The 22,214-nt window shown below is 40.7% G+C and overlaps 1 protein-coding gene and 1 long non-coding RNA gene across 4 annotated transcripts in view; one reads left to right on the top strand and one right to left on the bottom strand.

The window, feature by feature from the left end:
• Positions 1-1,156: 1,156 nt before the first annotated feature.
• Positions 1,157-22,214, bottom strand: part of LOC127417790 (sodium/calcium exchanger 2-like) — a 36,271-nt gene continuing 15,213 nt past the window's right edge. For 2 of the 3 annotated variants that reach the window (XM_051658036.1, XM_051658027.1), the window contains 10 exons: positions 21,769-21,906; positions 20,514-20,741; positions 17,607-17,867; positions 16,581-17,021; positions 14,466-14,815; positions 7,364-7,467; positions 3,846-3,958; positions 3,688-3,726; positions 3,074-3,173; positions 1,157-2,919 (listed from right to left, as the gene is read on the bottom strand). In XM_051658036.1, coding sequence (XP_051513996.1) covers positions 2,192-2,919; positions 3,074-3,173; positions 3,688-3,726; positions 3,846-3,958; positions 7,364-7,467; positions 14,466-14,815; positions 16,581-17,021; positions 17,607-17,867; positions 20,514-20,741; positions 21,769-21,906 — 2,502 coding nt within the window. In that variant the 3' untranslated portion in view covers positions 1,157-2,191. The remainder of the gene's footprint in view (positions 2,920-3,073; positions 3,174-3,687; positions 3,727-3,845; positions 3,959-7,363; positions 7,468-14,465; positions 14,816-16,580; positions 17,022-17,606; positions 17,868-20,513; positions 20,742-21,768; positions 21,907-22,214) is intronic. The other variant, XM_051658045.1, reaches the window with a different exon arrangement.
• LOC127417917 (uncharacterized) lies at positions 2,777-21,915 on the top strand. Its single transcript, XR_007893343.1, has 5 exons — positions 2,777-2,955; positions 5,622-5,652; positions 20,528-20,635; positions 21,410-21,565; positions 21,780-21,915. It is a non-coding gene; the product is annotated as an uncharacterized LOC127417917 (long non-coding RNA).

The raw sequence follows: 22,214 nt of genomic DNA, 5'->3' as shown, positions 1-22,214 counted from the left end.
CAATATAACCAACTCTTACCAGGTGCTTTTTAATTTGCTTACAATTATATAACTTGTGAAATATGATTACTGTACACAATACTGTCAAACATACAGTCAAATCATCGTGCAGATCAGAAAGTTCTCGAGTAGACAACGCATTATTTCACTCACATATATACAGGGTTGGGAGGGTTACTTCTGAAATGTATTCCACTACAGATTACAGAATACATGCTGTAAAATGTAATTTGTAATGTATTCCGTTAGATTACTCAAGATCAGTAACGTATTATAAATACTTTGGATTACTTCTTCAGCACTGGTGGATTTTTTCACTTGTTTTTACTATTAAAAACTCTGCCAGTACAATAAGACAAAATACACGTTAAAAATACATTCTCTGAAAAACCTAAATATCTTAAGCAGTGTTGCTTCTAAAACAAGATAAATCAAATTGATCTTGTTTTAAGGATTTTTTGATATTTTTACAGGAAAACAATACAAAAATTATTATCAAGAATATGATTTTTGCCCTAATACAAAGGTCTTACTAGAATTTTCTTGATAAAAAAATATGATCATGCCTGGTAACATGTGCATGTAAAATGGCTAGAAATAGCATTTTAGCTTAGCGTAAAGCTGACAATTTGCACAAGGTTTATTTCTATTTCTTCTGCTCCAAACTTACTTCAAACTTACTTCTCTGTCTGCTCGTTTGAATGTAACACATCATAAGAAAGTGTTTCACCGCTGTTCAAATGCTCTTTGGATCACATCATTTATATGTATAAATGTTTTCCATCTGAAAGGACTAAATATTAAATGAAACAAATGACAATAAAATGCAAAGTAATCTCTTCAGTAATCAAAATACTTTTTAAATGTAACTGTATTCTAAATACCAATTATTTAAATTGTATCTGTAATGGAATACAGTTACTTATATTTTGTATTTTAAATACGTAATCCCGTTACATGTATTTAGTTACTCCCAACCCTGTATATCAAATAATATCAAGTAACAGCTCTGAGAAAAAAGCTTTTAGAGTAGAAATCAACCTTAACTTCTATTTTTGTGTTCCACAGAAGAAAGTCTAAATGGTAAAGGTGAGTAAATTATGACAGATTTGTGAAATTATTTTTTTTTTTTTATTGAAAATAAATGTTAGGGGTAAAATAATATAATAAGGTTTGGGGTGAAATATGACCCATGTTTTTGATGGCTTTCATTTGATTCCCCCTATAACCCTATATAGATTTTACCAAAATAATCTGCACTTTAATTCCATTTTGAATTTTTACCAAGAGCACTGTAAGAACTACAAAACATTCAACTTGTTAATGATTTTACTTAAATACTGAGATATATATATATATATATATATATATATATATATATATATATATATATCTCAATTTTACATTTGAGTAAATTTCATAAAGTGACAAATATTACATATCCTCATTTGAGTAACTATATTATTAATGTGAATTATGATAATTATTATTATCACTTAATACAATATTACTTCGATCAACTGTGCAAGATAGGTCCCATAATGTCTTAAAATCAGTGTTGCGTCTCACATTCTTCAGTGAAACTAGCAAAAAAAGGTCAGTCTCACTTGTCAAAGTGTTCTTTGGTAAACCGCTGTGGAGAGTCAAGAGCACCTTCTCTCTTAGAGAGATACACATGACTTCACAGTTACATCAATTACCAGTCACTGAGTGAGAATATAAAATGACATAACTGTTCTGGAAAAAGTGCTACATACATGATGCATGTGTTAATGTCCTTTGTGTCAGTGACGGTCTGGTAATATAAAAAAAATCAGTGTTAATAATACCTTCAATGTGCTTTGAATGTATTTGAAATGCTTTGAGTTGGAGACACCAACTGCAGTGCAGTTATTTGTGCTTTTTTCAAATGTTGCAAACATGCAATCGTACAATCTTGTTATCTCTCACTCACCCTTTTTCTCTCTCACTCTCTCACTCACTCACTCTTTTTAGGTATGTTTGTGTGTACAGAAAGTGCATACCTATTTCTATGGACACATTACCACAGACAATAGTCAGTACCACCATAATTAGTGTACATTTCTCTCACAGCTCAGTTCTCACATAACTTAACCTTAACTTAACTTCTGTATGCCATTAGTATCAGGGTGTATCTGTGTTTATTGAGTCTTTCTCTCTTTCTTTGTATTCAGAAGCCAGTGATGTGACAGTAGGCCTCTAGGCTGGAGAATGTGATGTAGAGAAGCCACAAACCAACGAACAACATTGAAGTCAGAACCTTGATCATTTTTGGCCCACCCAGTTCTCCGCCCACTGATGGCCGACGCCGTAGCATCAGCACACCAATGTTGATGAAGGCAAAGATGGTGAAGAGTGTGACCGAGAAAGCAAGTGAGCCAGGATCTACATAAAACACCTGACCTTTGACCTCCCAGTATATGGCTGAAATGGACCAGGCCAAGCCAATCCCCAGGAAGACATTAACGCCGTTGCTACCGGTTACGTTTCCAACCGAAGCATCTGCATATTGATCCTGTACGGCAGCAAACTTACTTGCAAATGTATCTGAAAGATGAAGGGGAGTTAAGAGATGCTGTTGGTAATTATGTTTCACATAATAAGACACAAACACACAAAAAATGAGACACTCACCCGGTATGGAAGTTCCTAAGGCAACAAACACTACTGCAGTCACAGTGTCACGGAGGCCCACCGTGCAGCCAAAATGAGATGCCAAGTCTCCAATGACGGCGGTAAGTAGCCCAATGGCCAGAATGGACACAATGAAGCAGGCCCAGCCGTTCCAGTACTCCGTGGGTGGAACAAATGCAAACAGAATCTTCCAGAACACTGTCATCACATGCATGAAATAATCACAGCAAGATGGTTGCTGAGGCTCTCCTCCTTCCTCATCACCTTCTCATGAGAGGAAGGAAAGAAAGAGAGAGAAAGGTAACAATAGGTCATTACCTATGATAATCTTTTACTTACAAAGGTTATTATGCACAGACTCACACAATATAATTAATTTCACATACAGTTAGTACACACTCAAATGTTTTCATTCTACCTGCACTGACTGTTACTGCCTCGATGAACTGCTCTCTCCAGGAGTGTGTGCCAATTACTTCTGCAAGATTTGTGTCCTTCAACAGACGGTCTACTGTATTCTAGACACATATGCATACCATAGTGTTGCTAAGTGATTCTTATAGGAGAAATCTATCCATTTATCAAACAATAATCAATCAGACTTGATCAGTTGTTCAGTGTTCTCTATAAGAAATACGACAGTACAGTACAAATAATAAAAAGGTAAAAAAAAATCTGTATCCTGATCAGTAATATTGACAGAATTCCTGATTAATGTGCTGCAAAAGAATGTTCTCGCAGCTAGAATGGAAAGTCATATAATAGGGTGTGAATAGGGCTAGTTTTAATCTGTGTTCAAGCGTTCAATTAGAGAACAAACAGATTAAAAGAAAATCTTGGGATTTGGAAATGACAGAGAAGATTATTTTAAGCGGTAAACTACCATAAGTAATAGTTTTAATTAAATCAAATTATAAATCTTCATGCATATAGATGTGATTAAACATCATCCAGTCAGAGAGTATGTTTAAAATTTTAGATTTAGGGCAATCCCAACACACACTGCACACTGAGGTGAAGGGTCTACTATACCGCATCTAAGACTCCATTAGGGGCCATTTCCTGTCGGACCTACACGAGAGGGAAGGAATCACAGCTTATGTAATTTCTACCTGAATGTGATGTACTAAATTGGGCACTATGTTTCATGTGTTTGTTCATATATAAATACATCTAATCAGTGTGAGTACCTTGAAGGCCATATTCTCCTCTATAATGACCTCAAGCCTGCTCTGTTCTCCCAAAATGGGCTTTCCCTTTTCGGCTATACGTCTGGCCTCCTCCACTTCTGGACCAGGGGTGGCTGGGAAAAAGAGAGGATGAGTAAAGGATACATATGTTCAGATGTGAGGTGTGATAAATCATTTATTGTAGTGTAGAATGACAAAGAGAGTGATATACACAGCAGAATAATGCAGAGACTGTTAACATGCAATATCAATCAGTTATTCATGTTATAACATTACATACGATATACAATATTTACATACAGTATTCTGTATTCAATATACGATCAAATACAGTACATATACAGGTCATGAAATATACAGAATAAATAAAATGTATTAAATAAAACTGAAGATCCGATCTGATTTTGCAAGATCATCTTACCTTGATTTAACAGCAGATCTGTAGCATGCAAGTTTAAAATCAATCAATCGATCCAGTTATATTATTGTCAGAAAGAGAAAGCATTTCCTGCATTATTCTAAAACAGGACTTGGTTAATTATTAGATACATGATAGAGGCCCAGAGTATCTAATTATCTCACTAATGAACCTGGTGTTAATTCTCTCTTTAACATTCACTTTCATTCGCACACATAGGGCTTTTTCACACCTAGTTCATTTGAGCACTCCAAGCACTCTCAGAGCGGTATAACGTGTATGTGTGAACAACCTAATTGGTCTCAGACCCCCCTAAAAGGACCTAAAAGAGAACCGTACTCAGATCACCTCAGGAGATTAGTTTGTGGGTCCTTTTATGAAGGTATTTTTGGAGCAAAACAACTGAGCGCCTGTGACAGTGGAATTTGTAGTTGTAGAGATTAGCCACACATGTGTATCAGTAAATTTGAAGTCATAGAGAAAAATGTTTTAAGAGTTGCAAACTTGTAGATTTTTTTCTCTCTCCCACAAACACAACACAACAGTTACACCTTCTCAAATTCTTCATTGCAGGTGCACAATTCCTATTCTACGAATCACAAATTAAGAAACGCATACGCTCACATTTTTGCTACAGTTGCTGCAGTGAATATGGTGCAAAACCCATTCACGCACCCGCATCAAAAAATGTGAAGTCACGGACAAATTTTGCTCATCTGCAAATCAGTATGTGAATTCATCCAATGAAAGCTGCACACTTGTAGAATATTTTCTCACAAATAATGTTTTTTTTTCTTTGGATATTGTTCTAGCACAAACACAAGTACATAACTACAACTGCTTGAATCTGCTGCTACGAGTCTCAAACACTGTTTTTCGCTTGCAAATGACAAGATTTGTGCGCTCTCCCTTTTGCACCACATATTTGTGTAAAATATGGAGCAAAAGTGATTTGTGCATCTGTAGAGGCAGCGGCGGGCACTGTTCAGAGATCAGATAATTTTGGCCAATCAGAAGAGATAGTTTGGGAAACTTGACGACCGAACGAGTAGAAAAAAAAAAAAACTTCCATGAGCATCTTCCCGAGCTGGCAGTTGCAAATACCAATAAAGGTATATTTTTTTCTTTTTCTGAAATCACTCACCATTATACATTTGTTTATAGTTTAAATATGTGCGCTGGTCAGCTACGTTGGTAATCAGTGTTTCTTAGTTAGGTTAGCCTTTCTTGTTTCAAGAAAGGTAAGCTAACGCTAGACTACCTGCACTTTTAAGTTTGCTATTCAGTCGTCTCATATTAAATGATACCCTCATATTAAATGATTTATTCCTTATATTCTCTTCTGCTTTACCTTCTAGAAAAATGACAGAACAGGGTGGGTCTTCGCAGGTGAGTATCATATCATAAGTATGCACCCTTATGAGAATTTACCATGGTCAGAAAACCATGGGTACCATGTTTTTTTATTTTTGTTTGTTTTGTTTTGTTTGTTTTTGGTGGATAATAATTTTTATAGGAATTCCATAGTAAAGTAAAGGGATGTCAAAGTTTGCACTACAATAGGCAATTTGCCCAGTAATAATTACTCCCATAGGGAAGCAGTCCCGAAATTTGAAGCTGCAGTGAGTCACAATTGATTTGAAAGTGAAGAGGTACCAGTCCGCTTTGCATTTTATGACATAAGTACCTCGTGGCTTGCCATACATAGCTGCATTACATACTTCATATTCCAGTCACAATTTACTGTCCACATATGGGAATTTGAAGCGAATATAGATATACCATGATTACCATGACGTGTTTTTGTGTCTCATATTCCATTCTTGTTGTATTATTTGAGCACCTAAAATGAACGCACTGGCTGCATTCAGAGCAGAGCAGCATGTTAAGATGAACTGCTTTAAAGTGCTCTGATGGGCGTACCATCTACGGAGGTTCGTGCCAAACTCCCACGAAAATATAAGCAAGGGTTTTTATAGTTTCACTTTAATTTTATTTACACACAATGTAAATGACACGCAGGAGGAGATGCTTGCTTGCTCCATTACTCTCGAGATGATAGGCACAGAAATATATTTTCAAACACACATAGTATTTCAAATGTTTTCCTTCATATGAAACAAGGGCTTGTAGGTTTTATTGGAGAGCCTTAACATAATGTGAGAGAGTGAAGAATTTAGGACAGAAATACAGTATACCTTATTACTATTGCATAATGTAATATAATTGGTGGTGTTGTCTGTTTCATAAACGATTTAACATATAAAATATTACCTTTATGTAATACTATCCCTGTGCAATAATTTTGAATTAAAAATTCAATATTGTTTAAAGCCTTAAAAGTAATCATATAGCCCCATTTTATTATATGATTTCAAGTTAAATATCAATAATTTACTACTTAAGGTGTAGGCCTGTCTGTCATAAGCATACGTACACCTTAACAAGTATGACAATTTGTATGACAATTGCTTGTAATAATCACAATTATTTATGAAAAATTATTGTCAGCCAAATTTCATAATCGTGACAGCCCTAGCTGCATGGGGTCTGAGTTCTTAAGGAGCTGTGGTGTGAACAACAAGGGATCTGAGACCACATTAATGTGAGATGGACCAAAAAAGAAACTGGGTCCTCTTTTAAGTCCACTTACATTGTGAACACCAAAAGCACTGAGGTCATTTGTGGCTGGTTCCCTTTCTGGTCCACTTTAACCGAACTGGGTTTGGTTCACTTAAAACGTACTATATGTGAAACCACCCTTAGGCTCATATTACGTACAGACACAAATGTGAGGCTAAAGTGTGTGCGTAGGTGAGTTGGATTTTGTTACTGTGAGTGACGCATGTCTAGTTTGTCCCCCTGTTGTGCTGTTGTTATTGATCTGAAATTGGACACTGGTCAAAGAAATGTGTGTGTGTGTGTGTGTGTGTGTGTGTGTTAGAAAGCTCTCAGTAGTCTTAACAAATGAAAATATACACACGTATTCACAGAAATCTGCCGCACACAAACAGAAAAATTATGAAAATATAATTTGCGATGATGAAAAGAATAGACATCTCTCACTTACTCTGGTTGTCACACACAAACAAACACACACCTGAGATGCCTCTCTTGAGCCATTTGGGTTCTTTGAGGACAATGTAGAAATTTTCTCGCTTATCATATTCTTGCATGTTAATGATGCGCACCTGTAGTGTCTTACTGCAGACACAAACACAGAGAAAAGGACAAATAATCATTTCCTCTTAGTTTTACCTCTGAAATATTAAAAGGAGACCTCAGCATTTAAATCACATCAGAGTTAGGCCTACATGAATACTTAACAAACAGTGCATTAATAATTAACCCACAGGCATAGACACAGATGAACTGAGAGGAGCTTTCAGTTGTGTACATGCTCCCTTTTTTTTAAAGCCACTTCTGCATTAGCTATTGCAGACTAAATATTGCTCTACTTGGTTTTACAATAAAGGTAAATGTCAGCTTGCACAGTGTGTGTGTGTGTGTGTGTATGAGTGTGACATTCACCTTTTTGACTGTGTGTAATGTGCTCTCTGAAGCTTCGCTGTACTCTAGACAGCACAGATTTTAACCTCATCAGATTTCACATACACATGCTAACTGAATTTAATAAAAAATAAAATCCTGTCAAAAGTTGTTCTAATTCTAATTTTCACAAAAATATGAAAGATCTTAATGTAAATTTGTGCCACATTGATTTTGACATGCTCAATAAGAGATTAAAAAAAAAAAAAAAAAACTCAGTTCACATCCTCTGATTGCATTAGCCTATAATCTAAACATCAAACCATTTTTAACCAAACTGATATTCAGACAGAATAAATTGCTTTCTGTCTATTTGGTGAAACAAAACATATAGAGACAATTGGGCAATTTCTGATAAAATTACAGGAAAATAACATGCAAAATGTCACATAACGTCATGTCAGCTAATGTTTTTTGTAAAAAAAACAAAACAACATAAGTTATGCATATATGCCAGAAAAGTTTCAGGTAAAACCCTTACTACTAATCCGCTGTACCACTGTAGTTCTTTTTATTTTTCCATTTATTTTTCTCTATGTAAAAGTGTTCCTGACAAAGACAAAATGATAGTACTCAATCAGTTTATTTTCATATTTTAAAAACATCTAAGGTTGCTTTAGGAGGAGTGCCTCTGTAATAAGTGAACTATGAGTTGCTTTGGGTTAAACGGTCAGCTAAACAACTAATAAGTACTTTATTGATCCCTGCTCCAGATGACTCTGCCTATAAAGGTTCCCCAAAGGTACAACTAAAGAACCAAAATGGTTTCTAAACAGACTTGTTAAATGAGAGTACAGAGACTGGTGGGACTGCTCAGAAATGCTGTGGTACACATTCATGTCTTTTCAGGTTCTGAAAGGAGACAGAGCAAACAGTATTACAGATAACGTCTTGGTTACTGTCCTAACCTCCGTTCCCTGATGGAGGGAACGAGATGTTGTGTCAATGTAGTGACAATAGGGGTCGCTTTTGGGAGCCCAAACACCTCTGATCTTTGAGAAAAGGCCAATGGGAATTGGAGAGTGGAATTTGCATGCCACTCCCCCGGACATACGGGTATAAAAGGAGCTGGTTCGCAACCACTCTTTCATGTTTGCGCTGAGGAGCCGAGACAGGGTCCCGGCCATTTCAGCGGGTAGCTCAGCGTTGTGGCAAGAGGGACACAAAGTCTCATTCCCTCCATCAGGGAACGGAGGTTACGACAGTAACCAAGACATTCCCTATCTGTCACTCACTCGACGTTGTGTCGATGTAGTGACACTAGGGGTCCCTATACGAAATGCCACAACCATCTAAACTGTGTTATGTGGACTGGTGGTGCAGGTGCAGGCAGACCACTGTGTGCTTCGTAGCAAGTGCACCCGGCCCCCACGTAACCTCCTCCAATGCCCCACGAGTGTCGTATGGCCCCTCGCACCCCGGGGACAAGACGAACTCATAGTGGGGAAAGGCCGTGTCAACCATGGCCTCTTCTATTCTTTTTTCTCCCACAAAAATGGAAAATCATTCAGCTGGGGCCATATGCGTCCGTGTTGGGGGGGGGGGGGTCCTTTCCCAAGGGGAAAGACACCGCAGAGACCACACCCTGCCCGAAGGGGAGGTAACGTGTGGAGAATACGTCACATGGACTTACCGACCGGCAGTATCGCATGTGGAAGAAGTCCCACGGTAGGTCCTACCTGGAGGGGAGGAGCTCTACAAACATGGCGACTGGTGGCAGAGGGAGCTTTGCCCAAGGAAGACGCAGATTTACCAACAGGGAAACTACCGTGGAAAATACATCACACGGGGTTACCCATGGGCAACCAGCACATGTGGAGCGCCTACCCCAGTACAGGGCATACTAGCACATGTACTGAGCCGAATTCGCCTGCCACAGGGCTAAAGAGGAAAGACATCCAGGGTTCACCGTCTCCTGAACTTGCATGGGGAAAAAGCGCACGTCTTCCCCTCCAGGAGTACACCCGGCCAGCTGCCTCGCATACTTACCTGTTCGTACCTGACAACACACGGGACGAAACCGGCTCAACCCGGAGATTATAATATCTGGCAAAGGTATTGGGTGTTGCCTAGCACGCAGCTCTACAGATGTCTGCTAGAGAGACGCCTTTGGTCAAGGCCCAGGAGGCAGCCACACTCCTAGTGGAGTGTGCTCGTAGGCCCAAAGGGGGTGGCACGTCCTGGGCCTGGTACGCCAAAGCAATGGCATCCACGACCCAGTGGGCGATCCTCTGTTTGGAGACAGTCCTCCCTTGCCGCTGTCCTCCAAAGCAGACAAAGAGCTGCTCAGAGCATCTAAAGCTCTGTGCATGGTCCAAGTAGATGCACAAAGTGCGCACCGGACACAGCAACGACAGGCTGTGTCTGCCTCCTCCTGTGGCAGCACTTGCAGACTCACCACCTGATCCCTAAAAGAGGTCGTGGGAACCTTGTGCACATAGCCCGGTTGGGGTCTTAAGATCACGTGAGAGTATGCCGGATTGAACTCCAGGCAGGTGTCGCTGACAGAGAACGCCTGCAGATCCCCAACCCTCTTGATGGATGTGAGTGCAGTCAGGAGGGCAGTCTTCAATGAGAGAGCCTTTAGCTCAACTGACTCTAGGGGCTCAAACGGGGCTCTCCGCAGGCCCAGCAGGACCACGGAGAGATCCCACAAGGGACTGAGGCACAGCCTAGGAGGATTCAACCTCCTCGCGCCTCTAAGGAACCTGCTGATCAGGTCATGCTTCCTGAGGGACTTACCGTCCACCGTGTCGTGGTGCACCGCTATAGTGGCCACATACACCTTCAAGGTGGATGGGGACAGCCACTCCTCTAACCTCTCCTGCAGGAAGGAAAGCACCGACCCGACTGTGCATCTCTGGGGATCTTCACCTCGGGAAGAACACCAATTTGCGACCAAATGCCACTTCAAGGCATACATGCGCCTTGTAGAGGGAGCCCTGGCCTGAGAGATCGTGTCTACCACCGGCGGTGGTAGGCCACTTAGGTCTTCTGTGTCCCGTCCAGGTCCCGTCACGTGTGCCAGATGGTGCCCCGTCCCTGAGAGAGGAGGTCCTCCCTCAGGGGAACTTGCCAGGGAGGGGCTATCGCGAGGAGCGTGAGCTCCAAGAATCAAGTCTGGGTGGGCCAGTAGGGCGCCACCAGGACGACCTGTTCCTCGTCTTCCCTGACCTTGCACAAAGTCTGTGCAAGCAGGCTCAATGGGGGAAACGCATACTTGCGCAGCCCCCGGGGCCAGCTATGTGCCAGCACATCTGTGCTGAGGGGAGCCTCGGCCAGGGAGTACCAGAGCGGGCAGTGGGAGGATTCCCGGGAAGCAAACAGGTCTACCTGTGCTTCGCCAACTCGACTCCAAATCAGCTAGACCACCTAGGGGTGGAGTCTTCACTCCCCCTGAGCGTAACCTGCCGCAACAGCGCGTCCGCTGCGTGGTTGAGGTCGTCGGGTCGCCCGGGATGCCCGTGACTTCAGTCGCTGCTGACTCCAGAGGAGGAGATGGCGGGCGAGTTGCGACATGCGACGTGAGCATAAGCCGCAAGCCTTGGCAGTTTATATACGCTACTGTCGCCGCGTTGTTCGTCCGGACCAACACGTGCTTGCCCTGGATCAACAGCCGAAGCTTCCGCAGGGCCAGCAATACTGCCAGCATCTCGAGGCAGTTGATATGCCAATGCAGTCGCGGCCCTGTCCAGGAGCCCGTGGCTGCGTGCCCATTGCACACGGCGCCCCAGCCTAACTTGGAGGCGTCAGTCGTAACAACGACACGCCTGGACACTTGCTCTAAGGGGACCCCTGCCTGCAGAAATGCAAGGTCCGCCCAAGGGCTGAACATGCGGCGGCAGATTGGCGTGATGGCCACGTGATGCGTGCCGTGGCGCAATGCCCATCTTGGGACTCGAGTCTGAAGCCAGTGCTGGAGCTGTCTCATATGCATCAACCCGAGCGGCGTAACCACCGCCGAGGATGCCATATGCCCCAGGAGCCTCTGAAGCTGTTTCAGTGGGACCGCCGTTCTCCACCTGAATGACTTCAGGCAGTTCAGCACCGACTCGTGAGAAAAGAGACGCTCTGAACCGGGGAGAGCTTGCTCTTTTCCTAGTTGACCCGAAGCCCCAACCGGCTGAGGTGCCTGAGTCTGTGCCGAGGTAAAACCGAGACATGGAAGTACGTGTCTTTCAGGTCTACTGCCACGAACCAATCTTGATGCTGGATGCACGACAGAACGCACTTCTGCGTCAGGAGCCTCACTTCCTGAGCCCATGGCTGTGCTGAGAGAAAGGTCAAAGCACTTACCTTGCTCCGTGTGTCCACCATAGGACCGGTCAGCGACGGGGGAGGAGAGTGAATGTCCTCGTGACTCGTCACGACCGCCTGGGCGTGGATGTGTGTGTGCACAGGTGCACCGCAACCGCCTTGTCCACCTGGGAAATCGCCGTGTACCCCCTGGCTGCCCCATCATCGAGGGTAGTGAGAGCGGAGAAGCTCAGAGGTCAGGTCCGGGAAGTAAAAGATGCCTGCCCCGACTTCGTGAGCTCCTCACGCACCTCCAGCAAGAATGGAACCGGGGCGTGATTGGGCATGAGTGGCCGTGAGCGGCGCTCTGAGCCCAGGAACCAATCATCAAGCCGCGAGGGCACAGGGCAGGGTGGAGGGTTCCAGCCCGGGCAAGCATGGCTGCCAGCTCCGCGTCAGCCTCAGACTGGGCGACCACACACAAAAGTGGGAGCCCAGTCGAGTCCTCCGCGTCCGACTGGATCAGCCCGCTCTCCGATGCTGCGATCGAGAGCTCATCCTGCTCTCAAGCCCCGAATGAGACATCCAACTCGCCCTTGGGCGGGCCGCCTGTCTCATCCCAGAACTCAAAAGGGGCAAGCGAGTGTACTGGGGAATGGGAGGTCCGTGGGGGATTACCCAGCAGAACCACTCCCATTGGGGTCCCCAAATCACCCCCAGCACTAACCGTCACGGCCTCGTACCCGTAGGTAGATGGACCGGGGCGGGGAGCGGCTGGAGTGGCTTTCCCCCTTGAGAAGGAAAGCCGCGACTGCAAAGTTGCCATGGTCATGCTCTCGCAGTGAGAGCATGAGCCATCCACGAACGCTGTCTCAGGGTGGCTGTAGCCCAGACACGTAAGGCAGCGATCGTGGCTGTCAGAGGCAGAGAGGTAACGACCGCAATCAGGAACTATACACAGACGTAAAGAAAAAATCTTTAAAAAGATGCTCTCCATCAGTGCCACTCTTTTAGAGGAAAATATACTCTTTTATCAGAATATATACTCTCTTAGCTGTAGAAGCACCCAGGAGCGTACTCTGCACTAGTCGTGCACGAGGGGGAGAAACCGCTGTAATGCGCCGTATATCCAACAGCATACAAATCGTGAGGTGAATGGAACGGCAGTGGAACTCAGCTCCGAAGAAAAAATCTGAATGAGTGATTGCGAGCCAGCTCCTTTTATACCCGTTTGTCCGGGGGAGTGGCATGCAAATTCCACTCGCCAATTCCCATTGGCCTTTTCTCAAAGATCAGAAGTGTTTGGGGCTCCCAACATCGACACAACGTCGAGTGAGTGACAGGTAGGGAACTACCTAATTCGATATACCTGCAAAAACTAGTGATTAGTACTCGAGTGAGAGAGACCTCTAGTGCTACAAATGAAAAGTGAGGGCATAGATGAGACAAGTGACACTGAGGATACCTATTGGCCTATATGGGTTTGAATGGATTATGATGATTACCAAATTCCAGATCAGTATATTATGCATATCAGACTTCTTATTGTGCTTTTTGAAAAATAGCCATTAATCTAACATATTACATGCATTGCATGGAAAATACTGTGTTAAGTGGTGTAAGCAATTTTTTCATGGAAAGAATGTTCCTACTCCCTGAAAGATATTAGTGAAATAAGTGCCCTGAGATATCTCACCGGTCTCTGTGACAACTCTAGACTCTGTAAACAGCAAACAAAAATGTGAAGCTTTCTGCCTGTCAATCATTTTGCGCGTTCTCATAGTATTGTAGTTGCAGCAAATTATTGAGGCATAATGCATTTTTATGCCATGTTGTTCATAACAGTTATCAGTTGAGGGCGCTATTTTACTACTGTTGTTTTTAACAACCGTTTCTGCTCTCAATAAAGCTCATTTTGGTATCTTTGGAGTTCAGGGTTTTGGAAAGAGGGTGCGTGGCTAATTCAACGGCTCAGTCTTGTGGAAGTAGAACGGCTGAAATCGCTTACAGCACCTTTAATTTATAACACCTTATAATGCATCATAAGTGCAAACTTATGTTGGTAATGTATAAAAATGGTTGGTAATGCCCCATAATTAGGAATTTTATGTGCTACTACCTGACTGCTTATAGATATACTTAACCAAGATACTCCACAATCAATAAAACACAATCTTAGGCATCATTAAAGCGCATTTACACACAGTTCTGGTTTAATTATTCTTTTTTAAATGTGAGTATATTTGCATAGCTAATTCACCAAGTACTTTCCAGAAAGCATTTTTGTGTGAATGTGCCAGGGTTTTGTGTGTATGTGAGAAGTAAACAAGAGTATATACCAGCATTTCGTGTGTAAAATTAAAATAACAATGTAAAGTTGAATATTGGCCGTCAGTGTGTTTAGTGTGGGCTTTTACCTAGTCTGCTCATTGGTAAACTCCAGCTCTCCTTGTGTTTTTTCATAGTCAACACCGTGTCGTGCAGAACCGTCCTCTGTGTGATAGGGAATCATAACGGTCCCGCGCACACCTGAGGTTCGGTTCACCAGCACCTCCACCACACCTGAACATTCACCCACGCAAAGCTCCCGTTGAGCAAATGAGAACATTCCCGCATGGTCATCGTCCAGAATGGTTACTGTGGTTACAAAAGGTTCAACCAGTCGAGCACCATCAGTGTTCGCCCCGGCCTCTCCCTCTCGCAGGCTTGAGAGACGCACAAAGAAGTGTTCATCTTCCTCAAACACATCATCATCAATAATGCCCACCTATAAAACACACACACATGCATCTGTAGGCTACAGTCAAATTCAATGCAAACACTCATTTGTGGTGGGGGGAGCTCGAGCTCGAGTTGAAGCAGCTTCCTCGAGTCCCTCCACCGTGGACAGCAAGCCAAATAAGTTTAACATTAATAGCTTAAAGATTATATGGGCAAACGAACTTGTGAACTACAGTTTTGCAAACTGAGTTTTACTTGCTGCTCTCTACGATTTGTTGCAGTTTCCTGGTAAAATGAACACTAGAGGTGCTATAACAACTGTGCGTTTTAATCACTTTCACACAAATCACGACTACAGCAGTTGATTATGACTTTATTAACACTTATTTTTCACTCTATTACTCACACTCTGCTATGTTATGATATCAAAACACTTTTACTCTAATGCATCATTTGAAAAACGATACATTTTAATACTGGTATTACAGATCCACCTACATTTACACACTTATTCCAACATGATTAGCTTACGCAGTAGCTCACCTGATATAGTGTTGGACTTTGGAGACTAAGCCCAGTCAAGCACGCTAGAAACAAAAGTGAAAGTGAAGCGAAAGCGCCATGGAAGCGACACGAAATGTGCTTTTAATGTCGATTTGCTTTTAAAACACTATTGATTAGGTGTAGGTGTTGGTTAATGGTAAAGATGTCTGTTTTGTTCACCTCATTTATATTTTTGAACACTATCGGTTAGGTTTATGTGTTGGTTTAGGGTAAGGATGTCTGTTTTAGGGTAAGGACGTCTGATTTATTTACCTCTTATTTGCTTCTAGTACACTGTTGGTTAGGTTAAGGTTAAAGTTTTAGGTTAGGGAGGTATGTTTTACTCATAAAATATCCTGTTATGTTGTCTGATTACAACATAATTTCACTCACTTTTGGCGACCCCACTGGACATTTCACTGGGAAACTGCAGCCAAACGTGCAATGAAGCACATCATTTTGGTTTGCAAAAATGTTGCCATTGTCATGTACATTTTATGAGATCAGGCTGAAAATAGATTATGTTATATCGACATTGTGTTTATTGCAATTTTTTATTTATGTGGAATTATTTACATACAGAAATGTGTGGAATTTGTCGGTCAATAAAAATATGAATATGAGCTCCCACATATTGCCTTCTTTACAGAATGCTAAGCAAACACAGATATTTAACTTTCACAACACAAATACTTTACGTTATTCATGATCTTTATCTTTAGCTACATGAGAAACGTATTTATAGTAGCCTTGATTTAGCTAATTTCCTGAATCAATGTATTATCCTACAACCTTAAATTATCAGTTTTCCCTATTTACGATAAATAAAGGTTAAAGGTAAATGGAACACAATACCACTTAACAACTTAACTGGGCCTTACAACAAGCTAAACAATAACCAAGACGATAACCTTCTTATCTTTGAAATCAGTTACTCAGAAAAACACCCCAAAACTCTCAATTTGATTAATTTCTGAGCCAAAGGTTGAGGAGTTACATCTCTTGTCTACAAAAGCTATTTTTCTGATTAGACCTCAAATCTTTATAACACCATGCAGCTCTTGGGATCACCTCATTAAAAAAAAGATTTGAGTCACTTTGAATCAAATATAACCAAAAACAATGACATTGGATTCAGCTAGTGATTCACTCAGCAATCAATTCAAAAGTTTGAGTCAGTTCAGTCTTCGAACTGTTTTAAATGATTAACTGAAAAGGAGCCATTCAAAAGAACATTTTGTTGATTGATCAGACATCACTACTCTCACCTTTATTTCTTTGCGTGTCTCTCCAGGCTGAAATACGATCGTTCCCTCACAATAATCATAATCAGCTCCAGCATTAGCAGAGCCGTTCTCTGTCCTGTAATCGACATGGAAGGTTCTGATACCTGTTCCCCCCTGCAGGCAGACCCACAGACTGACAGTCCCGCAGTTCTCTCTGCACTGGTACTGTGCCTGCTCAAAAGCGATGTGAGCACAGGTGGCCAGATCATCACCTGAATCTGCAGCTGCCCTTTTTGCCTGTCCGGCTGCTGCATGTTTCTTCAGTACATTCCCGGCACCAATCATCATGCGTGTTGCCTGCACCCGGTAAAAGGCCCGGCTCTTGTGCTGTTTCTGCATGGTAGCATAGTTTGCCATCTCAATCAGCTGGTCCAGGTCTTTATCCGGATGCTTCTCCCTGAGGTCTTTTAGCATACGGATCACCTACAATCACAGAGAATCTTAGCAATATCTAAAAATCATTCATTTTAAATATCAACTTAATATACAATATTTATACACTACTGTTAACACAATGCTTTACAAAGAACTAGAGCCTTAACCTTCTAGTTAATAAGTTTGTGGCTGCACATTGTAATCGGAAGCTGATGTCTAAACAGAAGGCCAATGCATTCTTTTTAAAGATGGCAAAACATAGTAACTATTCCAACAGTGAAACTGAAAAAAAAAAAATGGCTTCAAAGTTACTTGGTATGGATTTAATAGATACTACAGTTTTCACAGTCCGTTTTCTCTGAATCTGAGCATAGTTAAATCAGACTTTTCTGTCATAACTTTAAAAAAAAATGCCGTTGCTGTATGGTAAGGTGTATTTAAGTTGGGTAATTTGTTATCTATGATGTAGAAAAACAGGCCCCCTAGAGCAACTTAAGGTTAAGTGCATTGCTCAAGGGTATGAATGTAACCCTTGAGCAATGCCCAGATCATTTACTATTCCACCACTCCATCATAGAAGAAACATTTCATAACTTTTTCTTTTCACTCAATCTCTCTCTCGTTCCCCCTCACCTCCTCTCGGTCCTGTTCAGGCACTTTATTTTTATCCATATTGACGACAGTGCCAGTAGTGTTGTTTTGATATTTTTCCCCCATGATGGCATCAATGCCTCTGGGTGCTAGCTCACCCTCCATCTCCACAATGATACCATGACGTTTGTCAGCACGGTAACGTCTATGCAAGTACTTGTAAAAGAGCAGGCGGCGGTCAGCAATCCATGCCATGAGTACACACACTGGGAAGAAGAAGAGTGTGACCAGAGCCTCCCAGACCTCACGCATGCACACACACACACACACACACACACACACACAAAGAGAGGTTAATTAAATTTGCCAAGATATTTGCATACACAGATAAACAGCTACATAAATATTATGCAAACCCTCAAGCCTCAACAACAGAGATAGCTGACTGCTGTCCACAGAACTGTCACTTGCCCTATCAGGCCAGTGCTGCATTGTTACTATGTCTTACTACATTCACTGACAATGTACTTGTGTTTTTATGCCATGCAAACTCGTGTGTGTGTGTGTATATATATATATATATATATATATATATATATATATATATATATATATATATATATATATATATACACACACACCGGTGGCCAAAAGTTTGGAATAATGTACAGAATTTGCTCTTATGGAAAGAAATTGGTACTTTTATTCACCAAAGTGGCATTCAACTGATCACAATGTATAGTCAGGACATTAATAACATGAAAAATTACTATTACAATTTGAAAAAAAAAAATTCAGAACTTCTTAAACTATTTCAAAGAATTCTCATCAAAAAAGCCTCCATGTGCAGCAATGACAGCTCTGCAGATCCTTGGCATTCTAGCTGTCAGTTTGTCCAGATACTCAGGTGACATTTCACCCCACGCTTCCTGTAGCACTTGCCATAGATGTCGCTGTCTTGTCGGGCACTTCTCACTCACCTTACAGTCTAGCTGATCCCACAAAGGCTCAATGGGTTTAAGATCCATAACACTCTTTTCCAATTATCTGTTGTCCAATGTCTGTGTTTCTTTGCCCACTCTAACCTTTTTTGTTTTGTTTTTGTGTTTCAAATGTGGCTTTTTCTTTGCAATTCTTCCCATAAGTCCTGCACCCCTGAGTCTTCTCTTTACTGTTGTACATGAAACTGGTGTTGAGCGGGTAGAATTCAATGAAGCTGTCAGCTGAGGACATGTGAGGCGTCTATTTCTCAAACTAGAGACTCTGATGTACTTATCCTCTTGTTTAGTTGTACATCTGGGCCTTCTTCATCCCTTTCTGTCCTAGTTAGAGCCAGTTGTCCTTTGAAGACTGCAGTGTACACCTTTGTATGAAATCTTCAGTTTTTTGGCAATTTCAAGCATTGTATAGCCTTCATTCCTCAAAACAATGATTGACTGACGAGTTTATAGAGAAAGCTGTTTCTTTTTTGCCATTTTTGACCTAATATTGCCCTTAAGATATGCAATTCTATTGCATATTGTGGCATCTCAAAAACAAACACAATGTTAAGTTTCATTTAACAAACCAAATAGCTTTCAACTGTGTTTGATATAATGGTATAAATTAGCAATTTAGCATGATTACTCAAGGCTAAGTTGTTGGAGTGATGGCTGCTGGAAATGGAGCAGTGGGGAAATGTCTAGATTTGATCAAAAATGACATTTTTCAAATAGTGATGGTGCTGTTTTTTACATCAGTAATGTCCTGACTATACTTTGTGATCAGTTGAGTGCCACTTTGGTGAATTAAAGTACCAATTTCCTTCCAAAACAGCAAAATCTGTACATTATTCCAAAATTTTGGCTGCCAAAGTGTGTGTGTGTGTGTGTGTGTGTGTGTGTGTGTGTGTGTGTGTGTGTGTGTATATATATATATATATATATATATATATATACAGTACTGTGCTGTGCAGAAGTCTTAGGCACATAAAATGTTTCACAAAATCATTTGTCTTAAGATGGTTATTTATATCTGCTAGTTTAGTGTGTCAATAAGAAATATACATTTTATATTCCCAAACATTCATTTTGCAAATAGAATAGAATAGAAGAACAGGGAACCCTGCAACAGATGGCATGGCCCTCACAAAGCCCCCCACTGAACATCGAGTCAGTCTAGGATTACATGAAGAGACAGAAGTAATTGAGACTAAATAAATAAAAGAACTGGCGAATTCTCCAAGAAGCTTAGAACATCCTATCTGCCAACAAGCAAGAAAAACTGTGTCCAGGTTTAAGTAGGAGAATTGGTGCTGTTTTGAAGGCAAAAGTGTTCACACCATATATTGTTTTAGCTCTTTTTCTGTTTACTGGACTTTGTATGATGTTAATTGATTAATGAAAACTATTTATGTCATTATTTTTTAAAGAAATCCTCACTTTGAAAGTTTTTCATAAGTGCCTAAAACGTTTATATATATATATATATATATATATATATATATATATATATATATATATATATATAGACAGTATATATACACTCACTGAGCACTTTATTAGGAACACCTGTACATCTACTTATTCATGCGAGTACCTAATCATCCAATCATGTGGCAGCAGTGCAATGCATAAAATCACACAGATACGGGTCAGGAGCTTCAGTTAATGTTCATATCAACCATCAGAATGGGTAAAAAAATGTATTTCAATGATTTCGACTGTGGCATGATTGTTGGTGCCAGACGGGCTGGTTTGAGTATTTCTGTAACTGCTGATCTCCTGGGATTTTCACGCACAAAAGTCTCTAGAGTTTACTCAGAATGGTGCCAAAAACAAAAAACATCCAGTGAGCTGCAGTTCTTGCTTAACATTGCCATCATTTTCTAGCTCAAGTATATTCATTTTTGGCTCTCATGAAGTTACATTACAGTTTTTTTTGTAATTATCCGTGTGCTTACATACACACCTGTACAATGCCAGGGCTGATGACTGCCAGGATGAGGTAGAGCCAGATGTATGCAAAGATGCTCCAGAATGCAGTAATGAAGAAGACTCTCAGGTGTTTGATCTTCCTCACCTCTCCGTCAGGTATCACCCACACACACACTCCGATTATCACAAACATGTTAAATGCAGCGCTGCCCACTATAGTGCCGGGGCCCAATTCTCCTGACTCAAAACCGTGTCCACACACCTGCCACACACACAGGCCAGAGAATAATAATACTATGTAAACATATTAAGCATTAATAACTTATTAATGAGACAAATGAATTGAGTTATAAGCTATTAATGAACAACAGAGCAAAAACAGAGAAATACAGAGATACAATATGTTAAAATCAGCTGTTTTCAAACACATCAAGAGAAAAGTTCAAATAAAACCACCTTTCAAAAGCAAAATAAAAATGCATTATATGAAGGGAACTTTAAAAATGGAATGCCTTGCACCTTATTTTGAGTGTTCCTCAAAACCATCCATCCATGCAGTGGAAGCTATATGTCTACAGTACACAAGGTTATTAACACATTAATAGCAATCTTATTAATATACATAAACTATTATGAACCATGAAAAGTCACATTGTTAAAGTGTCATGATCCCATAAATAAAACTTAGAGAGAAAAAAAAAAGAAAATTTAGCATCATGAAACACTAAAACAATAAAACACTTTTCAAGGGTGGAAAAATATGTTGCCATGCGTTGTTTCTACATTGCAGGGAAAAGTAGCTATTTTAAGGACTTTTTTCTAATTTAAGGACTACTTCGCCTGGAATTAAAATCAATAATGGTTAAATGTCATTGGATATGATATACGGTAGTATGATTTGCACTACTATTTGTTTTCCTATGGTTTTAGGAGAGTGAATTCTTGTAAAAATGAGTTGACCGTTTCTGGAGACATCACATGAGCCCTGTCCATTTAACTGACCACCCCTGTGTCAAACTACATTGAGTTAAAGGATGTCTTTACATGGATGAACTGGGGTTGAAGTCAACACTGTAAAATGATCAGGTGTGTGTGTGTGTATGTGTGTGTGTGTGTGTCAGTCATTTAATAATTAACCTAAAAAAGAAAATTCTTCTTTCTAAATGTTTGTGTTTTTATCTGTGAGAAGAAACTAGGCCTTGACTTCTATGTTCTCACATGATAACCTCTGAGTAATGTGAGTTACATGACAGTAATGATGTGTTGTGAGATGATGTGTGTGTGTATACCTCTATTACAGACAGCAGTATCTCAGGGGCTGATGAACCCAGGGCCATGAGTGTGAGATTGGAGACAGTCTCATTCCAGATTCTAACTGTCATTACAGTCTTCTCTCCATTTGCACCTGTCACAGTCACCTCTTTCTCCTACAGGACACACAAATTTACATACCAATATTTGGGTTGGGCAGCATGACCAAAATCATATATCATGGGATGAGTAATTTTATATTATGGTAATGGTATATATATATATCACAATATAGTTATATTTGCTGGATATTGAACAAAAAATAACATACCAATTTTAAATACTTAACAAATAAAAAGTACTTCATCTCATTTGATTATCTTATCTTTTAATGATAAGTCTCAGTGCAAAAACACTTGAATTAAAACAAAAGACTCAAAACAGTAAAAAAAAAAAAATACTATAAAACAGATTTATCTGGCTC

The sequence above is a fragment of the Myxocyprinus asiaticus genome, chromosome 3, assembly GCF_019703515.2.
Source record: "Myxocyprinus asiaticus isolate MX2 ecotype Aquarium Trade chromosome 3, UBuf_Myxa_2, whole genome shotgun sequence".
In the NCBI taxonomy this organism is placed as follows: domain Eukaryota; kingdom Metazoa; phylum Chordata; class Actinopteri; order Cypriniformes; family Catostomidae; genus Myxocyprinus; species Myxocyprinus asiaticus.
The sequence above is the reverse complement of the archived record's forward strand: the minus strand, read 5'-3'. Positions and strand labels throughout refer to the sequence as shown.